This window comes from Staurois parvus, unplaced genomic scaffold (assembly GCF_062004578.1).
Source record: "Staurois parvus isolate SC_StPar_1 unplaced genomic scaffold, SC_StPar_1.0 ptg001131l, whole genome shotgun sequence".
Taxonomy (NCBI): Eukaryota; Metazoa; Chordata; class Amphibia; order Anura; family Ranidae; genus Staurois; species Staurois parvus.
In genome coordinates this window covers 398966-424088 of record NW_028318927.1, presented here as the reverse complement: position 1 = coordinate 424088, position 25123 = coordinate 398966, and the positions used below count along the sequence as shown (strand labels likewise).

Genomic DNA, 25123 nt, shown 5'->3' with positions numbered 1-25123 from the left:
TCCAATGGTGGGATTAAATTAATATTCTGACATGTAGAATTCATTGACGCTCAACACCATACGCACGTACATACGTGCATAAACGCACGTACATACGTGCATAAACACGAGGACATATGTGACAAGGATATACTGTATATCAAAACACTTTCAAAGATATATTAAACAGACCAAAAGAGAGGAAATAAGTGAAATTCATTGCTGAGGTTCACATATTCTCTAACAACCGTTGAGACCAGCCACACTGGTCGTGCCTTGTTAACACAGACTTGTGAGAAGGACCAGTAAGGTGTTCAGCAGACCTTTGGTGTCCAAGCTCCTGCTTTTACATTTTGGATAATATATAATAACACATTATCTAAAATGTGCTTTAAGTGCTGCATAACCAGAAAAGTTGGAACCCTTTATAATGGCCATAGCAAGTGTGCAGACCTGGGAACTCAGTACAGAGATCCCACCGGAAGAGTTCATGAGAATAGATTTCTGAAACTGTATGGTGGTGGTATAACTCTATAGCATATACAAAAAATTGAAATATTAGGTTTGAGTGAATTAACCTTTTAAAAAAAGGGACAAAGAGTCAGTGCTAAGTCATCAGCAGCATTATTACTAAAAGCCACTCAGAATACTAGGGACACTCTGTCATAGCTTGGTGGCAGTAGTGACACTTAGGGACTTGAAGCAATGGGTTTTAATAAAGAGTATGTCAAGGTTATATAAAAAAAAATGCAGTACATCTCTGCAATACATGCACTTTTTCATTTAAAGACCTTGCAAGTACCAAAAAATGCCTGCTAATCTGCTAAAAAGTTTTCAGTTCTTAAGCCCTGTTGTTGGTTAACAACACCCAACATATTTGTGAACTGAGTGGTGTCAGCCCTCCCAGTTTTCTTTTGCTAAAGTAATCTCACTCTCAGATCTCTACTACATAAAGGCTAATCATTCTGTAGACATTCATTCGAACTAGGAGGGCTAATTAGATTGTTTGAGATAATACCGGAAGTCTGCATAGGACACAGGACAATGTTTGATTGACAGGTATTTTTTTGACGTATGAACAGATAAAAGACATTGCTTTAAATGGTATATTTACCAACCAAAAGGAAATAAATAAGAGCAGTTCTTTGTTAAGGTTTACATACACATTAATGTAGTGGTTTCCATATAATCACCTTCACTTTATGTAGTTCTTGTAAGTCTCAGGATTAAAGAACATCATTCTTGTTAAAACGAAGACTGCTTATGGTAAACTCCACAAGGTGGATGTTAATTTAGGTAATAAGAGCACAAAACAACTCCTTCTGTGGGTTCCACTAGCCATACTTAAAACTGCATACTGAATGCGTGTTGGCTTTTTGGCTCCTAAGTAATTCTTGGGAAGGCTTGAAGAATTGTAAATCTCTAGACACTTTATTTTGGATAACAGAGCTAGTATAGCTATTATTGTGTTGTACCATTGAAAGAATGGTACTCATAGCCTAATAGTACAGGTAAAAAGCAGATATGGCCAAGGTTATCACAGTAGTACATTGCTGAGTGAGGTTCAAGTCAGTATAGCCCTCGCTGGCGTTTTTCTATTGAAAGAGAAAAATCTACAACCTTGCCCACTTCAAGGCTAAAGTGGATTATTATGGGGGTCTAGTTGTAGAAGCCAAAAGTCCCTGGGGTGTTTTCCTAATACAACCATTGCCCTGGAACAAGTAGCAGGTCATTATATGGGTCAGGTGTCCTAAGTGCACATTTGCTCTATATCAGTAACTCACTGAGCAGTTACGCCTGAGGATGAGGGTGACATACAGGATATTAGCAACTTCTAAAACGGCCATATTTCCATTACAGGCTCACATTATAGAAAAAATGTGTGAGATGCAAGGAAACCAGGGGAAGGAACTTTCTGTATCTATTTTAAGCATCTTCATCTGGGTATTTCTAGAGCAGTCTAGGGCAGAGATCATCACACGTCTGGATCAAAGGTCAACTCATGATCTGCCTGCTCAGGACCTCAAGTCTAGCTCTGTGTAATTAAAGTGTTACACATACTACAAAAAAGGTTACACATAGAAATAAAATGAATCAATAGAGGAAGGTTGGGAAAGAATGGATGATGTGGTGGAAAGTTCGAGAGAAATCAGGGATATGTCCTGTCCCTCCTCTCCTTTGCCTGATTCCAAAGTTATTTCTGAGAAGTCTGTCTTATGTCATTGATTGAATAAAGTATAGAATGTTCATAAACTGGTATTTATTTCTTAAGAATGAGTGAATGTGTCATCTTTTAAGGAGTTCATCATATCAGATTATATTTGAAATGGGTATGGTTTACGGGGGGCAATAGTTTCTGTCTAATAAAACATTGTTTCCCAAACTTCAGTTACTCGTGTAACACTATCACAACCTTTGTAGCATCTTAAGCCTCCTGTCCTAACAAAGAGAACTACACCCCCAGCAATTTACACAGCAGTTATCCTGTTACCATGTTGTGTATTCCAGAATGTCCACTGAACTACGTACATACACACCAATACAAACTGTCACTCAATGCTTTTAGTGGTAAATAAACTATAAAGCCAAAGGTTGGTGGACAACTGACTATCACAGCTACATGAGTTTGTTGAACATCCTATCCCAAAACCATGGACGTTGAAGGATAAATCCAGGGATGGTATTTTTTTTTTTTACAAAGTCACATTGGTCCAGCTTGGACCAATGTAACTATGTATATAAAATACCTGGCTGATGCCCCTGGAAGCTGGAAATCGGTGAATTAGACACTACTACACCTCACTTAATGATCTCCACTCTGGGTCCTGTGCTGAATGGCTGGTGTGATGTAATGTGAACACGGGAGGTTGCATTGCAGGGAATGCTTTGCATCTTCTAAATCAGGGGTCTCCAAACTTTCTAAACAAAGGTCTAGTTTACTGTTCTTCAGACTTTGGAGGGGCCAGACTGTGGATACTGGGAGTAAATAATGTCCTGGCATTAGTGGAAGTGAACAATGCCCTGTTTTTTGCATTACAGAAATAAGTGTCATGTCGTTGGTGTCAGTGGGAGGAATAGTGCCCCATTGTTGCTGTTAGTGGGAGGAATAGTGTCTCATTGTTGGTGTCAGTGGGAGGAATAGTGCCCCATGGTTGGTGTCAGTGGGAAGAATAGTGCCCCATTGTTGGTATCAGTGGGAGGAATAGTGCCTCATCATTGGTGTCAGTGGGAGGAATGGTGTCTTATGGTTGGTGTCAGTGGGAGGAAAATTACCCCATGGTTGGTGTCAGTGGGAGGAATATTGCCCCAATGTTGGTGTCAGTGTGAGAAATAGTGCCCCATGTTTGGTATCAGTTGGAGGAAGAGTGCCATATGGTTGGTGTCAGTGTGGGGAATAGTACCGCATCGTTGGTTGACAGAAGGAGGAATTATGTCCCATTGTTAATGTCAGAGGGAGGAATAGTGTCTCAAGGGCTGGATCAAGGCAAGGAAAGGGCCACATCCAGCTCCCGGGCTGTAGTTTGGTGACCACTGTTCTAAATGAATGCAAAGCTTTCTTTGATTGGATGAGGTGGAGAGCTTGACTTCACTGCCTGCCTCTCCACCTCATCCAATCAGCTTTGCATTCATTCAGAAAATGGAAAGCATTTTCTGAATGGCACTTGTGCTGAGTGGCCAACCTTCTATGTTCTATGTTCACAATGCATTGGGACGGCTGCTCAGCATGAAACCCAGAAGGAAGTGGAGACCACTGAAGTAGTAGTGTCTACTTCAGTGATTTCCAGGTTCCAGGGGCATCATCCAGGTATTTTATATACATAGTTTAATTGGTCCAAGCTGAACTAATGCAACTCTGTAAAAAACAATATAACATGCCTGGAATTCATCTTTAAGATGGACTTGTCCCCTCAATGCATGTATAACAAGCTTCACTCTTCTGGGAAGGCATCTGAAGTGGAAATGTGCTATTATTTAGTGAGTAGAGCATTTGTGAGGTCAGGTCTTGAGGTTGGATAAAGACACCTGTGTTCCAGTTTACCCCAAAGGTGTTCAATAGACTTCAGGTCAGAGCTTTGTGCTGGCCACATGAGATTCTTCACAACAAACTAATCAAACCAAGCATTTATAGAGCTGGCTTTGTACACAGGGGCACAGTTATGCTGGAACAGAAAAGGCCTTTCCCAAACTGTTGCCAAATGGTTGGGGCACACAAATGTGTAAAATGTCTTTATATGCTTTAGAATTACCAGTACCATTACTGGAAATACCCGAATTTAATCATTTAGAAGGATGTCCACTTACGTTTGGCCATACAGTATATACCTTTCCAATGCATTTCTGCACAGATATCTTAAATACTGTAGTGTGCCATCCAAAGGAGGACAAATACTAGCAGTAATATACAACTCATACCTTGGGAAACATTACTTTAGTAGAAAATCATTAACGTTCTAATTTTGACTCCTTTTCCTTTAAATTGGAACTTCAAGAAGAAATAACAAAATCATAAATGAATGCATGTATGTATTTGTTACAAAATAGTTAAATGTCTGAATTTGTCTTGTCGTAAGCGTCCTGTAATACCCTGTTCAGCAGCCTGGGGGCGAGCCAGCACTAGCAGCCAATCAGGCTTTGCTGCCTTACACATGTGCTAGAATCCTTTTGTGCTCTTCTAATAAAACAAAGATGCCAACACAACATGTTTTCTATAGAGACTTGTCTTCCACACCATCCAACGGACAGGCATAAAATAAACTGATCATTATTTAGTCATCATGTACCTTTGGTCAGGTGCTGCCAGTCTTTCTTTTTCTTTTTTTGTTATAATCACCTTTTAACAAAATCTAGCTGTCTTTTTGATTCATGCACGTCTCTTTACAGTCTCTTTTTCCAAGTCTGGCGGTCTCTCCGCTCTTTTTTATTAATGCATTTTTTTAAAATTCATTTTAAAAACTTTCACTGAACTTTTACTTTCAGAGTCATAGGACGACGACAAAGAGACATTCAAGGAGAGAGACGGCCAGTAGAGCCTATGCAAAAGATATTCCCAGTCAGACGAGACCAAGCAAGAGCATCCAGCTAAAAAATAAATGTGGGAAATAATCCACGTAGCCTGAGAAACGTGTGCGGAAACAGAGGAAGACTTCCAGAGAAACGGCAAAGTTTTAGAGACAGCCAGACCCAGAGTTTGTGAGACATCCAGATTGAGAGAGATTGCCGGAAGAAAGATACATCCAGACAACATGAAACAGTCGTAGACTGCAGCAAGAGAGTCTGACAACGCGAGAGACGACAAGGAAGTGTGACGGTGCCAGAGAGATGTACTCACCATACTGCCTGACTCAGGTACTGTCTCCAGATTCCTGTCATTGTCTGTAGTGCCGGGCTGAACAACTGCAATTTTGTTCATCTTTAACCAGTTCTCAGTAATTCTTTTTATCCAGCTCATCTGTTTTATTCCAAATAAAGACAAAAAGTACACAAACCCCTATCAAACATCTTTAAAGTATATGTATAGCCAAAACTTTTTTTCATTTTGGATAGAGTATAGTTAAACCCCTAGCAGTTTATTTTTTGCTGTCTGTGGCTTCTTAAAGGATAAGTTCACTTTTTGTAAAATGGTACATGTTGAACTCATATTCAGGGTGTCACATGTTACTGTAGCATCCCCCAGATTCCCCATGACAACTAGCAGGGGATCTTCTCCCCCAGCTGGCTGTCACAATTTAAAAAAAAAAACGAGCTCCGCCCACCTGGCTGCATCATTCATTCACAGAATTCTGTAAATGGGAAACTACAAGTACTGACAGCCTTTGGGGCTGTTGGCTTGTAGTTCTCAATTAACTACCATGGCACTGTTGAGGTCTCTGGTAGCTCATTGATTCTTCCTGTCCGTGTGAAACTGCCTGCCCCTACATCTTACAACCTACACTGTCTCTAGGAGTCCTGCATGGCTTTCCAGGTTCCTACAAAAAAAAAAAAAATAGTAAATGCACATTTTTTCCCTGCAAAAAAATTTGCATGTATTATTTTTTTTTAAAGTGAACGTATCCTTTGAGGAGATCTCCCTTCACTTACTGTCCTTAGAATGCAACAGGAAGTGAGAGGATACCTCTTCAAAATGAAAATAAATTGCCTCACTTCCTCAAATTCTAGTAACATCTGTAACATTTTGGATTCCTTACCACTTTGAAAATGGTCACCAGGCAAAAAAAAAAAATGGAGTGAATCTAACAGGGGGTAATAAAAAATCTTTCTTAAAATTGCTCCCTTTCCAAATGTATTCAAAACTAAAAAAAAGTTTAGCCTATACATGCCCTTCCATCCTTTAATTTCATTCTTTAAAGTCCAGCTCTGGGAAGTACAAAAAAACTACCGGGCCCCCACACCGCAAAGGCTTAAATGCTTGTTAACGGTTGAGGATGAAGAATAAGGTGATAAGGTGTAGTGTTTAATTTATTCCTCGTTCTGGCAGGCTCCCTCCATCTGTGTGACCGGTCTCTCTTCTATAAGGTACTATTAAGTACCTGGCTCTTGGGTTTTGGCGAGCTTTGGGCGTGTGGCTAGTGTAGGAAGAGAGACCCCGCTTGTCAGGGAAAGTAACCAGCAGTAGTGAAAGGTTCCTGTCAAGGAGGGATAGATTATAGACTCGCTATCCTGGAAGGAGCTTCCCACTTGGGACTGGATTGGACAGGCCACACTTCACCCTCTGAAACAGATGCTGTCGGCACCTCTCCTTCTACACTTCTGACTAAATTGAACTAAATTGACACCTCTCCATGGGCCTGCAGTCGCACAATGATGTTGTCAAGTACAATGCAGGGCTAATAGCCCTGCATTGTACATGAGGATGGGGAGGGAATACCCACAAGCTGGAGTGGAGAAGAGCGTCGGAGCCTGTTGGAATGAGGAGTAAGGGAATTATTATTCCTTTTTCCTTTGTCCCCAGAGTTACTGGGTATTTAAACTTTGCAGTGTGTGTGTGGTGGGGAGATTGAGGGGGGTCCTCTGCAAGGGTAGTTTTATTTTTGGGTTTTAATATACATTCCATTGCTTTTCAGAAAACAGTTTTACTTATGCCAAAGGACCTTACTGTGAAATGTCCCTGCATTGGTCACATAAAGGCACACTTTAGTGACAGTTTAGCCAGAAACCAGTTTATCTATCAGTATGTAGATCTGAAAGGGTTAGTTCACTTTAAAAAAAAAAAAAAACTGCCTATGCAGGTAAGGGGAGTCTGCAGATAAAAGCAAACTGTGCATCTCTGACTAAAGTTGAATGATGCTCTTGCTGTAGGTCATTTACATACCTCCCAAAGCCTGACTGGAATACTCCCAAGATGTTGCTAGGACTTTTGCTAAGTGAGGCCTAGTCATTACTGCTCACCTCCACCATGACAGGAGCAAACTTTTTCTCTGATTCAAAGCCCCTGACATGCTCTTTCTCTTCCCTGATACAGCAGCTATGAGGTCAGAGATTGAGAGCTCACTAACCCTGAACTAACCCTTTAAAGTATAACTTAAGGCAAAACCTTTTTATTTAGTTTTGGATGGAGTGGAGAGATATTAGAACACTTCTCAGTTTTTATTACTGTCCATGCCCCTGTTAGGGAGATTTCCCCCATCTATTTGTGTTGTTTATCTATTTCAGGTACTTATATAGCACCAACAATTTATGCAGCATTTTTACATATATATTGTACATGCACATCAGTCCCTAACCCTTGAGGGGTGTACAATCTAAGGTCCCTAACTCACATTCATACATACACATACTAGGGCCAATTTAGACAGGATCCAATTAACCTACCAGCATGTCTTTGGCGTGTGGGAGGAGACTGGAGCACCCTGAGGAAACCCACACAGGCAAAGGGAGAACATGCAAACTCCAGACAGGTGGTGCCATGGTTGGGATTTGAACCAACAACCCTAGTACTGCCAGGCAGAAGGGCTAACCATTTAGCCACTGTGCTGCCCTTCTTTACCATTATCATTGAAAATGAAAGTAAAAGAAAATCCCAATTTTCAGGTTGCCCCAGAAAAGTATTAGAGGGGCAATCTTCCAATGGGAACACTAGTTCTGGTGACCTGGAGGTCCCCAAGGAATTCCCTTAATTTGCAGAGATTTTGTCTCTTTTCCTGTTTGGCTATGGGACAAGAAGTGAAGAGAAATCTCTGCAATGGGACACGAATGACAAACAAATCTGACAAGGGGTTATAACCCTTCCTTACTCTATCCATAATGAAAAAAAACCAATTTGCCGACAGTTCTACTTTAACTAGCTGTACATGAATCCTAGGCGCACTTCTACTGCTTTCAAACTTCAAAATGGCAGTTTACTTTTTATTCTTAAAGGAAACCTGTAACAAGGTAAATAGAAAGACTGCCTTTGCTATGTTCTATGTTTTTGAAAATGCTAGTTGCTTGATTGTAATGCTTATCCTCTGGTTTCAGTACATTGATTCCCTGACAAGAAACACGTAGGAAGTTTCAACTGTTCTCTAACTTTTAGAAAATGTATATTTGTTTTTGTTCAGTGGCTCAAAGTATTAAAACCAGAGGGTCAGTACACCAGCAACTAAGATTTTCAGATGAAGGTCAGCACTGCCTTATTCTCTCTTCACAGTTTTGTTATGAAGCCCAAGCCCAGTCATGAATGACCCCCCTCCCATCATTTTACATTTTTTATACATCTTTTTAGGTGTATAAAATGCACTCTTTGGGAGCCCCGGGTGGTTTGATGACCAATCCCTAGGTGGTGTGTCCTTGACACCCATTGTAAGTGGACTGAATGATGCTGGGATGACCAAAGCAGGACCATGGAGGAAGTGGCATGGAGCAGGGCTGAAGAAGGGTGGAGAAGCTACTGCTACTGTTTTTTTTTTTATATACACAGGATTTAAAAAATAATGGTAATGGGCTTTAACAAATATAATTATTTTAGTTATTTAAAAAATACAAAGGACTGGAGATATATTAGGGGATTCCTAATTAAACACTCAAATACAAAGGAGTCAAAATGCGTATCCACAGAAGAGGGTTTTTAAGGCTAAATAATGGCTTTGCAAAAGGGAACATAATTAATTATAGCTATAGAAGTGTTCAGATGATGTGAGGAAACCTATGCAAAGATGTGAAAAACCTGCATATTTTATGTAGACAGGTTCCTGGTGCAAACTTAATCCAGAACCCCAGAGCTGGAAAGTCACAATACTAACCAAGCATTTATCCTGGTTGGCGAACTTGGGGACCACATGTCAGGCCCTAAATCTATCAGATTGTCCACCCGAGATCTCTATATATATTATAGCATTGAGAGAAGGTAAACAATCTCATTATTCTCTATTGCTCACAAAAAATCCAGACTTGCAAATGGCAGCTGCAGTTAAAAACAAAGAATAAGATGGATAGAAATGCTACAAAAAGACTGGCCTATAGTAGGTATTATTTTTAGTTGGCCTTGCCACATTCCTGTTTACACAGGCTAGCGCTAAAGTTGGCTAAATACGGCTGTTGGGTGTAGATGCACATACAGTGCCCTTGCTGTGTCTACTTGCATTCCAACATAACGCAGTGTAAAGTAAACACTTTCTAGAGTGCTGATCTTAGTGATCATGCTTAATACAAATCTTCTGCGCCACGCCAGGAACGCGTACCAAGCTTGGCGTTTTGTTGCTCGCATATATAAAACCTTAATGTGAACCAGTCGCCAGGATGTGATGTACAACAGTCCATTAGTAGGCAATACCAGACACCCTAAGGCATTGGTATATAACACTTCACTGATGCAGTCTGGGAACCCCTGAATTTGGACATGCAGAATGCAAATGTCAACTTTCCTCCAAGCTTATGTGTGTCTCCATCCGCCATGCAATTTATTGATAGGAGGTGGTTGACATTCACCTTAGTCAATGACAACACTTGCATACGGCATGCACCCAGCCGTCAAGGACATTCAGGGTACGCCAAAGCACAATTCTGACAAGCAGAGGGTATGTGCCAGCACCTTATTGCTAGGCTAAGTGGCTAACCGTAGACATAACATAGCGGTTTCAATAGAAGGGCAGTGCTAAGCCAAAAGTTTCTTTGTTGTATGAAATTTAATTCATTTAAAAGATTGTTCTCAAATGAACATCTCTAAAAAAAAATCAATCTGCAGAGTTTACATTTTTTTTTAAATTTCCATCAGATGAACCATTTTTAGCATGTTTTTTTTTTCTAAAGATAATCAAATGATTGGACACAATATATTATAGTGTATTATATATTTCTTGCACCCTATAGCATCATTTTGATGATATCTGCATGGCATGTGCAATTTGCAAGCATACTTCTTTTTTTAATTCTTTAAAGGCATGCGACAGAACATAATAGTATGACATGATAGCACATTCTTGATGAAATTCATCAGCGGTAACATGTTAAATGTTAAAAAAAACAGAGGTTAATAGTCACTAACAATGTAACATACTAGGTATCACCACAATAACATGTAGTAACTAAAAATTCAGGGCCGAAATACCCATAAAACAAAAAAAAACACTGCGATGTGATGAAGCATACTTTTTTAATCAGCAAAGCTGTTTGTTACTGTTTATGCAAAGTTCTTGGGAATAAAAGATTGTTCATACAAAGGATGGTTCACAAGTCTGGCGAGCCCAGTCATGTCCAAGTAGCCTTAGTGTATATACTAGAAGCAGGTTTTATTTAATAATTTTATTGTGATGATGACTGATTTACATCCATCATGAACCATCATCTCCTGGTGCACTGTTTAAATATATGGTTAAAATTATGAGAAAAATATATATCATGCTAATTTATAACCACATTAGAAATTATAAGTACATGCAATTCCCAACTAAATATATACAGCAAAAAAAAAAAATCCACAAATGCTATGTGAGCTGATAGTGGATTTGTAAATACGATTATCTTGAAATTTTTTTGCTATTTTTTTCAAACCTATAAAAATACCAGAGGGAATTGAAAGTGTAAAGATGAATACTTATATATGTATATGTGTATTTTTAGTCTACAAATGTGAAAGTCGTTTTCATGTAAGAAAAAAAAACACATAAGAATAAACAGCAAATGAAAAATTAAATGACTATTAACTTTATCACTTTGTCATTTGAGATGATATATATCTAGTGATAAAAAAAAAGGAAGATTTGGCCTTAAAAGGTTCTGTAAATTTTTAATTCATTATTGACTTTTAGTCAGAATTTAGGAGTACGGGAGATTTTACTCTCTCTGAAATGCCGGTAGAGGAAAGGTTTTAGCCAGAAATGAGCCAAAAAATAGTGTTGTAGAAAAAAAGCATATGGAATGTATGGGACATATGTGTATATATATATATATATATATATTTATTTATTTATACAGTATATATATTGGTCTGACATTGAGCTTTAATATTCCCTTCCTTTCCAATTGCTGCCAATCCACATAACAAATATTGGTTGTAAACGCAGCTCTAATTTACAGGCAGAGGACAGCACAAATCTGTTGACCACAAAATGGACCTGATAACTGTGGTTTGAAATCTGCAGACTCGGCTCTGTTTAACAAGAAAAAGGTGCTATGGAGAAAACCTATTATTCTTTAAAGCATATTTATTCCTTAAATCAACATTGTATGGAATGAGTAAAAATCTATAGAAGCAACATATCAGTGCAATTTCATGAAGCTGTCTTATAGTAATTTTTTGAGAGGCTGATAGATGCTTAGCCTTTTAGAGCACGTTGTCATAAACTGTACATACGTGTATTTACCGGTATATATGTACAGTGCACAGAATAACTGAAGGGGTGGAAAGATGTACATCTGAATAGATAGATCGATCGATAGATAGATAGACAGACAGACAGACAGACAGATAGATAGGTAGATAGGTAGGCAGGCAGATAGATAGATAGATAGATAGATAGATAGATAGATAATAGATAGATAGATAGATAGATAGATAGATAGATAGATAGATAGATAGATAGATAGATAGACATAGCAGGTATACTTTACAAACTAATTTATAAAATTAGTTTAAGCATTATGCTATATGTTTTTTAAAATGTAACATATTGTACTATATTGTCATAATCTGTAATACATGCATACCTTATTATTACAGAAGATATAATATATATACTGCATAAATAATGTGTATATATATATATATATATATATATATATATATATATATATATATATATGTGTGTGTGTGTAAGTTCTATACTATGCTACTGTAAGGTAATATATTATTAATATTTTTATTGAGTATTTGTAGAACCATCAGTTTGTTTTACAAAATAAGGGAGGTGGTTCAGTCACAATTTAAAATAATACAGAAGGATTACAGGGCCCTGCTTGTGAAAGCCAACAATCTAAAGGGCCAGGAGTTCATGGAAAAAGTAAAATTACAAGGTATAGATAGAGGTGGTATAGACTTCTCTATTCTTTAAACATAATTTTTCAGGGACCATCTGAATACGGACAGAGTAGGAGGTAACTGGTATATATACACTGTTAAAAAAAATTAAAGGAACACTTTGAAAACACATCACATCCCAATGGGGAAAAATCTCATGCTAGATATCTTTGCTGACATGGACTGGGTAATGTGTTAGGAACGTAAGGATGCCCCATTGTTTGATGGAAATTAAAATAATCAACCTACAGAGGACTGAATTCAAAGACACCCCGAAAATCAAAGTGATAAAATGATGTAGCAGGCTATTCCGTTTTGTTGAAATTTTATTGCAGTAACTCAAAATGGTCCTCAGTAATTTGTATGGTCCCATGTGGTTGTATGCATGGCTGACAATGTCGGGGAGCTCCCAGACAGTCTGAATGTGCAACCTGGTAGCATCGGATGGACTGAAACATAATATCCCTGCAGTGTTCTATTGTATTTTGGTCAGGCGAGTGTGGGGGCCATTCAATGGTATCAATTCCTTCATCCTCCAGGAACTGCCTGCATACTCTCCCCACATGAGACCGGGCATTGTCGTCCACCAGGAGGAACCCAGGACCCACTGCACCAGCATAGAGTCTGACAATGGGTCCAAGGATTTCATCCCAATACCTAATGACAGTCAGGGTGCCATTGCCTAGCCTGTAGAGGTCTGTGCGTCCCTCCATGGATATGCCTCCCCAGACCATCACTGACCCCCCAACAAAACAGTCATGCTGAAAGATGTTACAGGCAGCATAACGTTCTCCACAGCTTCTCCAGACCCTTTCACGTCTGTCACATGTGCTCAAGGTGAACCTGCTCTCATCTGTGAAAAGCACAGGGCGCCAGTAGCTGACCTGCACGTTCTGGTGTTCAATGGCAAATGCCAATCAAGCTCTATGGTGCCGGGTATTGAGCACAGGGCCCACTAGAAGACGTCGGGCCCTCAGGCCACACTCATGAAGTCGGTTTCTGATTGTTTGCTCAGAGACATTCACACCAGTGGCCTGCTGGAGGTCATTTTGTAGGGCTCTGGCAGTGCTCATCCTGATCCTCCTTGCAAAAAGGAGCAGATACCGGTCTTGCTGATGGGTTAAGGACCTTCTACGGCCCAGTCCATGTCTCCTAGAATAACTTCCTGTCTCCTGGAATCTCCTCCATGCTCTTGAGACTGTGCTTGGAGACACAGCAAACCTTATGGCAGTGGCACGTATTGATGTGCCATCCTAGAGGAGTTGGACTGCCTGTGCAACCTCTGTAGGGTATAGCCTCATGAGACCACTAGTGACACTGACTCTAGCCAAATGCAAAACTTGTGAAAACAAGTCAGAAAAGATGAGTAGGGAAAAAAATGTCAGTGTCTGCAGCTGCTCAAAGTGTAGAATTTCTGAAACTTGTCTGAGAGTTCAGAAAACAGTGGGCAGAGAGCTGAAATTACACTCTGCAGAGCTCAGTGAGTGCTGATTGGAGGGAAGGGACACACCCCCTCCACACAGCACACAGGAACAGAGCTGAGGCTGTCAATCTGCTGGCGGTCCCTCCCCTGTCACCTTTTTTCTCTTGGTGTCAGGAAAACTTGTCAGAAGTGATTCATGATGATAGTAGTGGAAGGAGGCAGCAAACAGAAATGACACTTAGTACACACTATTGAGGGATTTGCTTTGTTCATATTTCATGTCTGAGGTTTACGACCACTTTAACATACCTTCCCAGCTGCTGTGTGCTGTCTCGCTCCCTATTGTGGTCTTTGCAAAACTCTACATAGCCATCAGGGTATGTGGGAACTTGCACATTGCTAGGCATGCCATCTGTGCCTACTGACTGTGCTCAGACTTGGTGATTGGCCACCTGGGCAACAAGTGCTGCATTGGGAAAGGGCAGGAGGAATGTTGTGTCTTCCTCTATACCTGGAAGTACAGGAATTTCTGATGTGGCTACAGCAGGGATCAGGGTGGTGGACCGTGTGGGCAGAAGACAGGTGAAGATGCTGAAAATAGCTTGCTATAAACTGTCAGAAGGAGCATTTGGGTTTTTGGTCACTAGTGTATATATACACCTATACAATTGTTGTAAGTGTACATAAAAATATACTTGGAGCAGAAATGCTCATATAGTCAGCCTGCAGCATCTGGAGTCCTTAGTAGTCACACTGAAGCTCCTGACTCCCATCAGTCTTTGGTGTGCAGTTCAGATACAGGAAAGTGGGCTCTGGGTTGTGCTGTACTTTTTTCAATATTAGACCACAAGCCCAATAAGTATTAAGTACTTACAGAAATCCTTTAGTGGGTCATTTTAAACAGGCATCAGAAAATGCTTTGAAATGCCCAATCTAGATAAGGTGTTTAAAACTGAATGGCACTAGACACAACATTTTAGCTTTTACATCCAGATCCCTCTTGAACCCCTCAACAATTACAACAATAAAGTGGTTGTAAACCTCTGAAATGAAAAATGAACAGAGTATATCCCTCTATAGTGTTTACTTGCCTCCTCTCTTTTCCCTCTGCTATCTGCATTAGTCATTTCTGACAGAATATCTTGACACCACAGAATCTTGGTAATCTTGTTAGACACCCCCCCCCCCACACACACACACACACACACACACACACACACACACATTCTCCAGCTCACAGAAAGTGCTTAATAGCCCCAGATGTGCATGTTTCCCTATGAGACTGTGTAGTGGTGGGGGAGTGTCCATTTCCTCCACTCAGTTCTCAGATTACACTTATCTCTCCCCCCTATGCTGTTCAGTGTATGCTGTTCACTGGGTATATGTAATGACCCTTTTGCTTTTTTTTTTCGATCACTGCAGCAATACCTTGTGTATTACAAGTGTTCTGCCTGCTCTTGTGCAGGTAGATTAAGAAGAACAATCTCTTCAGCCACAATTCCAAGACTGAAATGCCTCAGTGATCATTGTTATCTCTCACATATAAGCAATGAATCAGCATCGCAGGTCTGGGTAGAAATCAGAAAGCAGTCAAAATTTGAGCTGTTGGGACCTTAAGTGACTTCTTTGACTTTAAAACAGATTGTTTCAGTGTAAGGGGTAATTTTAGGCCATCAGGTCCTTTTCTACAAATGGTGGAATCAATGTCCATTGATTTTACTATAAAAGTGTCACTAAACCCACATCATAGAAAAACTATCAATATATTCTGTATTACCTGCTGTTCATATTCACTCTGTCACTATGGTATTCGATTTTTGTATTCTGCAAAAAACCTAGTTGATCCTGCTGTTCTCTATCTCCCCCTTCTGCCCATGTTCACAGTTCAGCTAGGGATTTTGCAGAGCAGTGTTGGCAGCTCTGCACATGCTCAGTTTTCAGTGAGTTTCTCTGCTGAGCATTTCCTCCCTATCACATCTGAGCAGTCCATGTGACTATAGAGTCACACATGTGGGCGTATACACAGTGGTAAATGACAGCCCACTTCCTCCCTTCTCCTCCATGCCCAATAACCAGCTAATCACAAAAGGGGTGGGATATTACATTTTAATTGATGGAGACTTCACCTCCTTGTTATTCTAAGACACAGGCTGGGGGGGGCATGACACCTGTGACTGGCAGAAATCCACCCACACCGTGTTACTGACAAAAAATGATAAAGATTTGATTTCAAGTATATATTTGTAGGAGGATTTAAAACAGTTTATTGATATTAATTATTTATTTTTTGCTCTGTATCCCAAATGCTGTTGTTTTATTTATTTTGCATATGTGACCAGCAGTAGAGGAGTAGTAGCTCCTCCTGGCTATGTTTCCCTGCAGACAGGCTGGGAAAGAGCTGGGTCATGTGATAGCCATATATCGATTAGGAAAAAAAGGTACTTTTTTATATTAAAATAATTACAGTGTTATCATCCACATACAGAAAAAGAAGGGATAATGTAAATGAAACAGTGTGCTTCCTCCTTGTGCTTCCGTGTGCTTCCTCCTTGTCACTCTCACACATGGGCTCCCAATGGAGACTACAGGTGGATGCTATAACACAAATTATTCTGACATGGTTCACTGTTGTCACCATCAGGAAACCCACCTTGAAAAAGGCCACACATCCAGGGAAGGCGTACATATAGACAGGAGGTTGTTGCAAGAGATGCAACCAAGGATAAAAAGAGGTGCCAACAACTATATTATTCAAAAAAAAAAATCAATTGTTTATGATGTAGCACCCTAGCTAAGTGGTTAGCACTTCCACTAGGCAGCACTATGGCCGTTGGTTAGAATCCCAACCACAGCACTACTTGCTAGGAGTTTGCATATTCTCCCTGTGCCTGCGTGAGTTCCCTCCAGGTACTCCAGTTTCCTCCTCTACTCCAAAGACATGCTGGTAGGTCAGTGGCTCCTGTCTAAATTGGCCATGTGTATGAATGTGAGTTAGGGACCATGGATTTTAGGCCTCTTGAGCACAGGCACTGATGTGAATGTATAATATATATACACTCACCAGTCACTTTATTAGGTACACCTTGCTATTATCGGGTTGGACCCCCTTTTGCCTTCAGAACTGCCTTAATTCTTCATGGCATAGATTCAACAAAGTATTGGAAACACTCCTCAGAGATTTTGGTCCATATTGACTTGAAAGCATCAAGCAGTTGCTGCAGATTTGTTGACTGCACATCCATGATGTGAATCTCCCGTTCCACCACATCCCAAAGGTGCTCTATTGGATTGAGATCTGGTGACCATGGAGGCCACTGGAGTACCGTGACCTCATTGACATGTCCAAGGAACCAGTTTGAGATGATTTGAGCTTTGTGACATGGTGCATTATCCTGCTGGAAGTAGTAATCAGAAGATGGGGACACAGGAGTCATAAAGGGATGGACATGGTCAGGTAGGCAGTGGTGTTTAAATGATTAATTGGTAGTAAAGGGCCCAAAATGTGCCAAGAAAATATCTCCCACACCATTACATCACCACCACCAGCCTGAACCGTTGATACAAGGCAGGATGGATCCATGCTTTCATGTTGTTTACCCCAAATTCTGACCTTACCATCTAAATTCCGCAGCTGAAAGCGAGACTTATTAGAGTAGGCAACATTTTTCCAATCTTCTATTGTGTGAACTGTAGCCTCCGTTTCCTGTTCTTAACTGACAGGACTGGCACCCAGTGTAGTCTTCTGCTGCTGTAGCCATCTGCATCAGGGTTCAATGTGTTGTGCACCAGAGATGGTTATTGGTTGTAACGAGTGGTTATTTGAGTTACTGCTGCCTTTCTATCATCTCAAACCAGTCTGCCCATTCTACTCTGACCTCTGACATCAACAAGGCATTTTCATCCACACAACTGCCGCTCACTGGATATTTTCTCTTTTTCGGACCATTCTCTGTAAACCCTAGAGATGGTTGTGTGTGAAAATCCGAGTTTTTTAAACACCAGCCCATCTGGCAACAACAACCATGCCACATTCAAAGCCACTTAAATCCCCTTTCTTCCCCATTCTAATGCTCGGTTAGAACTTCAGCAAGTCGTCTTCGCCACGTCTAGATGCCTAAATACATTGCATTGCTGCCAGGTGATTGGCCAATTAGCAATTTGCGTTACAAAGCCATTGAATGGGTGTGCCTAACAAAGTGGCCAGTAAGCGTATGTAAAGCGCTGCGTAAATGGTCAGCGCTACATAAGTACCTGTAATAAAAAAATATGCAAAGCTTTAGCAAACTGAATGCCATTTAGTAAGTTTTTTACGTTAGGAAAATGTACATATATCTTATTTTTTTCTTAAAATAGAAGCAACCGTGCCTCAGTTTGTTAAAAAGTTAAACAGGACCTTTCGAAGTCTTTTGTGTGCGAGATAGGAAGGAGGGGGCCCGGTTTAGATTTTGCGTGAGGGTTTTTGTGGCTTTTAGTTACGGGTCTGGCGAGTAGGATGCATACTTGAGTTCATACAGCGTAGTTATGGATACTACTTATTAATGTAGATACTCATTATTAGCAGAGAGTGCTCCATATTACTGGAGGGGCTCGGGGACTGTTATATGTGTTGGAATGCATGTTCTACTCCAACCCTGGCCATATGGAAAAAGTAGTAAGAGTACGACTCCAACTCTCCTCCCAGTCCGCTCTCCTCCCTTTTCTCTTTTCCCCCTTTTTCTCTCAGTCCCTCCTTGTCTTTCCTGCCCTCCTCTCTTTTCCCTATCCTTCCCCGTCTCTTCCCCCCCTTTTTCTCCACCCCCAACACTTTCTCTCCCTCTCCTCGTTGAGTTCCCCCCCCCACCCCCCTCTCCTTCCCCTCCCGTCTCAGTCTGCGTATGTTTGGACAGGGTCCTGGGCTCTACTCCTGACCTTGCGTTACCTCATCATGTGATCCTGAGCTACGTTTGGTTTATATGGCAATAATGAGCAGTCGGGGCAAACAAAACGACAACACCATATTATTTAACTCCCCCCGTGCCAAAGCAGCACACCGGACAACGCAGCAACAGATGTGAGGGACGGAGCTGCGGAAAGGATACAGAGCCGCCGAAAAAATGCTGAACAAGGGAATGTGCGATGATAGAATCACAGCGCGGGATCATTTCACGTCTATCGTGCTGCCAAGTTGTATAACATTAGGCAATTATGTGTAATTGATAGGAATAAAGAGCGCAGGTCTTGTAATAAAGTAGAAAGGACCTGGGGAACAAGAGCTTGCACTCTGCGACGCCAGCATTTTTGGAAATACTTTCAGAGCAATAAACTTTATAAAGCCTGTACGGCGCAACAAAATGTATAAATCCCGACAAACGGATCCAAGTTATCCCGAAAGCTTGCATCTTTATTAAGTTAGCCATGACTGGGTATCGCTTCAGGCACGGTTCACACAGGTGTGTTGCGATTGTTTTTTCTGTTGCATTTTGTGTTTTTGAACTCGCATTTTTGATGCTTTTTGTGTTTTTTCTTTTTTTTTGCCAATAGGAAAGTATTGAGTGCGATTTTACACTCCCTGGCAGTTAACCCTCCTGGTGGTATTCCCGAGTGTAGCTGGGGGTTAATTATCAGTACCAAAAGCGGTAACCCCGAGCTACACTCGAGGTTACCCTGCAGCGTTGCTCTGTGATCCCTGTTTCACTTACCTTGTCTTGCACTCCCGCAATGTCCCCCCTGCAGCGTCCCGGGCCATCCATCTTCCGAGTTACGGTCCCTGCAAGCGTCGGGACTACGGGACGTACGGGGGACAGAACCGGCGGGAAATTAAAAAATGTTAAAAAGTGACATTCACTAAATACACTACAATCACATAGTAAAACATTACTGTATCAAACCTTTTCACATACATTTTGGCCCGAGTGCTTTGTCCTGTGCCCTGCCTGCATTTTTACTGCATGGTTTACGTGAAAGTTATAGCGTCTACAAATGGCGGTATATATACTGGGATTTTTTTTTTACTAGTAATGGCGGAGATCAGCGACTTATAGCGGGACTGGGGGACTGCATTTGGCATTCTGACACTGGGGGCAGGGGAACTGACATACACTGCTAATAAAAAGCACTGATACTGTACTAATGACACGGCAGGAAGTGGTTAACATCTGGGGTGATCAATGGGTTAACTATGTGCAGAGTGTGTTTTACTATGGGGCTGTGGCTGTGCTTTCCACTTTATGCTATGCTGTCGGCTATGCGAAAATGATTCGTGGGGAAATTCGTCATCAGACACTGAAAACGATTCTGTGACTGAGCTCAGCGATGTGCAAACTTGGCGCTATATTTCAAATTTCAGTGTTTTTGGTTTGATTATATTATTGAATTAAATTTATTATTATTATATTATTATTTTTTTGATTATTTATTATATTATAATTTACGATTTCGTGTTTCAAATTTCATCATACCTGGTATGTTTACTAGACTCTTGCTCGGACAGATTTCAGTGCGTTATTTCTAAAAATTACAGGCCTACAATAAAAAAAAAACAACATATTTCTATGCAAAAAAAGTACCGCTTTGAGCACAGAAATATTGATATAATCAGACCGCTAGGGAAGTTAAAGTCACATCAAAGTAGTGCAGGGACCTTTTCAAAGTGGCTGAGACTTTGAAAATGTTTCTGTGCTACTTTGATGCAACTGGAGTGCCAGAGAGTGTAAAGTTGCATCAAAGTCGCACTCAGTACTTTCTTATTGCCAAAAAAACCCCTGCAAAACGCATCATAAACGCAACACTTGCATTTTTTTGGTGTGGTTTCATCGAAGCCTATTGCACTAAGATGCAATTTGCTGGCCCTTTCCAAAAAGAAGACAGTGGCTGAAAATGCATAGATGTGAATGTGTCCTTTAGGAAACCATGTTAAAGCGGAGTTCAGGCCACTGCCCTCTCCCACCCAAAAAAAAAAAATTAAAAGTCAGCCGCTACAAATACTGTAGCGGCTGACTTTTTATATAAGGACACTTACCTGTTCAGGCATCTACCAGTGTCCTCACCCCAAGCTGATTCTGCTGTCGGGTGCTGACGTCGCCATCTTGCGGCTTCACAGCCAGTTCCTTGCTGCGCATGTGCGAAGTGCGCCACGCTTTGTGAATGAGCCGCAGTCCTCTGGGACCTGTTGGGCTTCCCAGAGGGAAAAAAATAAGACCTCACCAGAGGCGGACTGACCATTTGGAAACTCGGGCACTGCCCGAGGGCCCGGGGTCAGTAGGGGGCCCCATGAGATGCCCCTGGTACCTTTTTTATAGGCTTTTTTGCGTTTGGGCAAGGACACAGGGGCCCCATGATCCCCTATTGCCCGGGGGCCCCATGAGTTGTCAGTCCGCCCCTGGACTTCACAGCAATTCCTGTAAGAGTGTCAAATAGACATCATGTGTTTCCATGGTGCAGGCAGACTGGCCACCAGCACCATTGCCATCATTGATGTTGTGCGGTCTGTTGCTATTGTGCTGGTGGCTGTTCCACCCGTACCATGGAAATGCATGACACTGATCCAGGGTGGGAGATATACAGGGCTACCAGGAGCCCACCTCTGTCCAAACCTGCTGCGCCTCCCACCATGTGCCGTGCATGTGCTAATCACCCAAAAATACCTGAAGTGATACTTCTTCAAGTATCCGGGGCGTCATGATGTTAAGGGGGGACTCTGGATGTGAAGGTAGGGGTTCTAATATGAAGGAGGCTCATGAATCCTGATGTGATGGGGGGACTCAGATGTGAAAGTGGGGGCTGTAATGTAAAGGGGGCTCCTGAATCCTGATGTAAAGGGAGGGACTCTTTTTGTGAAAGGGTGGGGGGGGGGGGCTTTGATGTGAAGGGGGACTCTAATATTTAATTTACATTTTTTGTTTGTGCTAATGTCTGATAGAGGACATGTCTTATCAACAAAGATTTCTCATGCTTAAAGTGGAACTAAACCCTCCTATACTTTTACAGCCAAGGAAGCTGCCATCTTAGCCTCTGTTTGATCTCCAGTTGCCATGGTGCCCATATGACCTCATAACATGTGAATCTCATTTCAAGTCATTTTCTGAATTTAAATTGCAGCTTTTTTTAACTGCTTTACCGCCGCCCTATAGCAGAAATACTGCTGCAGGGTGGCAGGGGTGCGCAAAATCACATATATATATACGTGATTTTGCATTTCCGGGTAGTTCATTTGTGGCCTCGGCTGTCAAGCACCGGGTCCCGGCTGATGATTACTCACAGACACCCGGTGATCGTTGAGTATTACCGATGGAGGAAGAGAACTGTATGTAAACAATACAGACAGGGGGAGACTGACAACTCATGGGGCCCCCGGACAATAGGGGATCACGGGGCCCCTGTGTCCTTGCCCAAACTCAAAAAAGCCTATGAGAAAGGTACCAGGGATATCTCATGGGGCCCCCCACTGACCCCGGGCCCTCGGGCAGTGCCCGAGTTTCCAAATGGTCAGTCCGCCCCTGAATACAGATCTCTCCCCTGTCAGCTCCAGCACACTGCTTTGTATGACTCTGCATAGCAGACAGCATAACATACAGTGGAAAGCACAGACACAGCCCCATAGTAAAACACACTCTGCACATAGTTAACCCTTTGATCACCCCAGATGTTAACCACTTCCTGCCGTGTCATTAGTACAGTATCAGTGATTTTTATTAGTAGTGATCACTATATTGGTGTCACTGGGGATGTCAGTTCCCCTGCCCCCAGTGTCAGAATGCCAAATGCATTCCCACAGTCCCGCTATAAGTCGCTGATCTCCGCCATTACTAGTAAAAAAAAAATCCCAGTATATATACCGCCATTTGTAGACGCTATAACTTTCACGTAAACCAATTAATTTACACGTATTGGGATTTTTTTTAGCCATTTTTTGGGGACATGTTTAATTGCAAAAAGTCAAAAATATTGTTTTTTCTCAAAATTGTCATACTTTTTTTGTTTATAGCGCAAAAATAAAAAATGCAGAGGCGATCAAATACCACCGAAAGAAAGCTGTATTTGTGGGAAAAAAAGGACATAAATTTCATTTGGGTGCAGAGTTGCATGACCGCGCAATTTTCAGTTAAAATAAAGCAGCGTTTATAGCGCACAAAATGACCTGGTGAGGAAGGGGGGGGTAAATCCTCTGGAGGGCAAGTGGTTAAAGTACTATGTGGCAATCCTGCCACAAAGGTCCTTGCAAAGAAGCTTCCTGTTATAAGTAGACAACACTCTAGTCTCCCAGTTGTTCCCCTGCTTTTTCACCTTGTCACTTGGGCTTTTGATGGAGACTACACATGCACAGGTTACACAAGCATGATCCACTGTAGTCACCATCAGTAATGCCATGCAGCCACCACTGGATTGTATGTATGCAGGAAGCAACTGCAAAGGACTGCAGGAGACGCAACAAAAAGTGAAAGCAACTATTTATTTATATATTATTATTATTTCAGATACTTATATAGTGCTGCCAATTTACACAGCGCTTTACATATATATTGTACATTCACATCAGTCCCTAACCCTCAAGGGGCGTACAATCTAAGGTCCCTAACTTACATTCATACATACATATACTAGGGACAATTTAGACTGGAGCCAATCAACCTACCAGCATGTCTTTGGAGTGTGGGAGGAAACCGGAGTACCCGGAGGAAACCCACGCAGGCACAGGGAGAACATGCAAACTCCAGGCAGGTGGTGCCATGGTTGGGATTTGAACCGACAACCCTAGTACTGCCAGGCGCAAGTGCTAACCATTACGTCACTGTGCCAGTACTTTAACCCTTTCACTGCCAGAGCTGTTTGTGCATTTTCTGCACACATGTTTAAAAAATAATTTTAGGCCTTAAGATTGCATAAGCCCCCAAAACATATATTTTCTGAAAGCACACACCCTAGAGAATAAAATAGTGGTAGTTCCAATTTTTATGTCATACGATATTATCGCAAAGATCTAGGAAAGAAAAACATTCTGTTAAAAAATGCACTAAAGTTGATTTTAGGGCACACAAATTACCCTATTTTTGGGTAAAATATAAAAGATGAGGTTGCATCGTTTATGTAAATACCCAGCATGTCAAACCTTAACCTCTTCCAGTCCGGACACTTTCACCCCCTTCCAGTCCAGGCCAATTTTCAGCTTTCAGCGCTATCACACTTTGAATGACAATTGCGCGGTCATGCAACACTGTACCCATATTAATTTTTTAGAATTTTTTTAATCAGATAAAAATTTATTTTGGTGGTATTTATTCACCGGGTATTTTACTTTTTTGCTATATAAATGAAAAAGTCCAAAAATTTTGAAAAAAAAAAGTGTTTTTCTTATAAAATTTTGCAAATAAATAATCTTTCTTCATAAATCTTGGGCAAATGTATTCAGCTATCTTTTTAGCAAAAAATATAACCCAAATTAGTTTATAACCAAAAATTATAATTTTTCAACTTTTTTTTTATATTGTTATTTATGTTGTTTTGGGTTTTTTTTTTCAACATACTATCACCCTAGCAGTATAGTGTCACCATAGTAACATTGTACTACTTGTGGGGGGTGATGAAGATATTTTTTCTTTTTTTACACTGATTGCTTTTATACCCATAAAGGCTGTAAAAGCAATCATTTCTCCTTCTCTCTGGCTGCGATCTTGCAGCTATTGAGAAATACTGTGTGAGCTGTGATTGGTCACAGCTTGTCACATGGTACAAGGCTGTTGTGAATAGCCTTGCACCATGTGACCAATCAGTGATCACATGAATCAGGACCTCACACAGAGGTCCCGTTCAGCAATCGGTGTTCTGCTGTGTCCTCCAGAGCGTGCACAGGCAGTGAATGCGGGTGACAATTAGAAACAGCAACCCGCTTCGGCAGCGCTCCCGTCCGGCCGTTTATCTACATGTGCCAGATGGGAAGTGGTTAAATTTGCATGCATTCGTGCAATGGCGAAAAAAAATTTCCTATAGGTGACACTTTGAAATCCCCCTATAAGTCATCAGTTTAGTGTGAAGGAGGAGATCTGGTGTTAGAAATATTGCTCTCACTCAAGTGTGTGCGGTGATATGTAAGATGTGTATTTCAATCAACGTTTTCAACAGTAGGTGCCCCCCCCCATGTGTGCGTTTACGTTTGTACATGCGTATATATGGGGATCTAAAAAAAATATTTTTTTTGGGTGGGGATTTTATATGCTTGGGTGTAACTTTACCTTTTTACAATTAAACATTTTTTATTTATTAACTTTTTTTTTAATCACATAGGGGCAATAAGTCTATGTGATGAAAGACCCTGGATG

The 25123-nt window shown here is 41.1% G+C and overlaps 1 protein-coding gene across 8 annotated transcripts in view; it reads left to right on the top strand.

The window, feature by feature from the left end:
- The window catches only part of NFIX (nuclear factor I X), a 326337-nt gene that overhangs the window by 50441 nt on the left and 250773 nt on the right, over nucleotides 1-25123 (top strand). For all 8 annotated transcript variants that reach the window (XM_089659080.1, XM_089659086.1, XM_089659085.1 and 5 more), the window contains exon 2: nucleotides 4957-5325. In XM_089659080.1, coding sequence (XP_089515206.1) covers nucleotides 5299-5325 — 27 coding nt within the window. In that variant the 5' untranslated portion in view covers nucleotides 4957-5298. The remainder of the gene's footprint in view (nucleotides 1-4956; nucleotides 5326-25123) is intronic.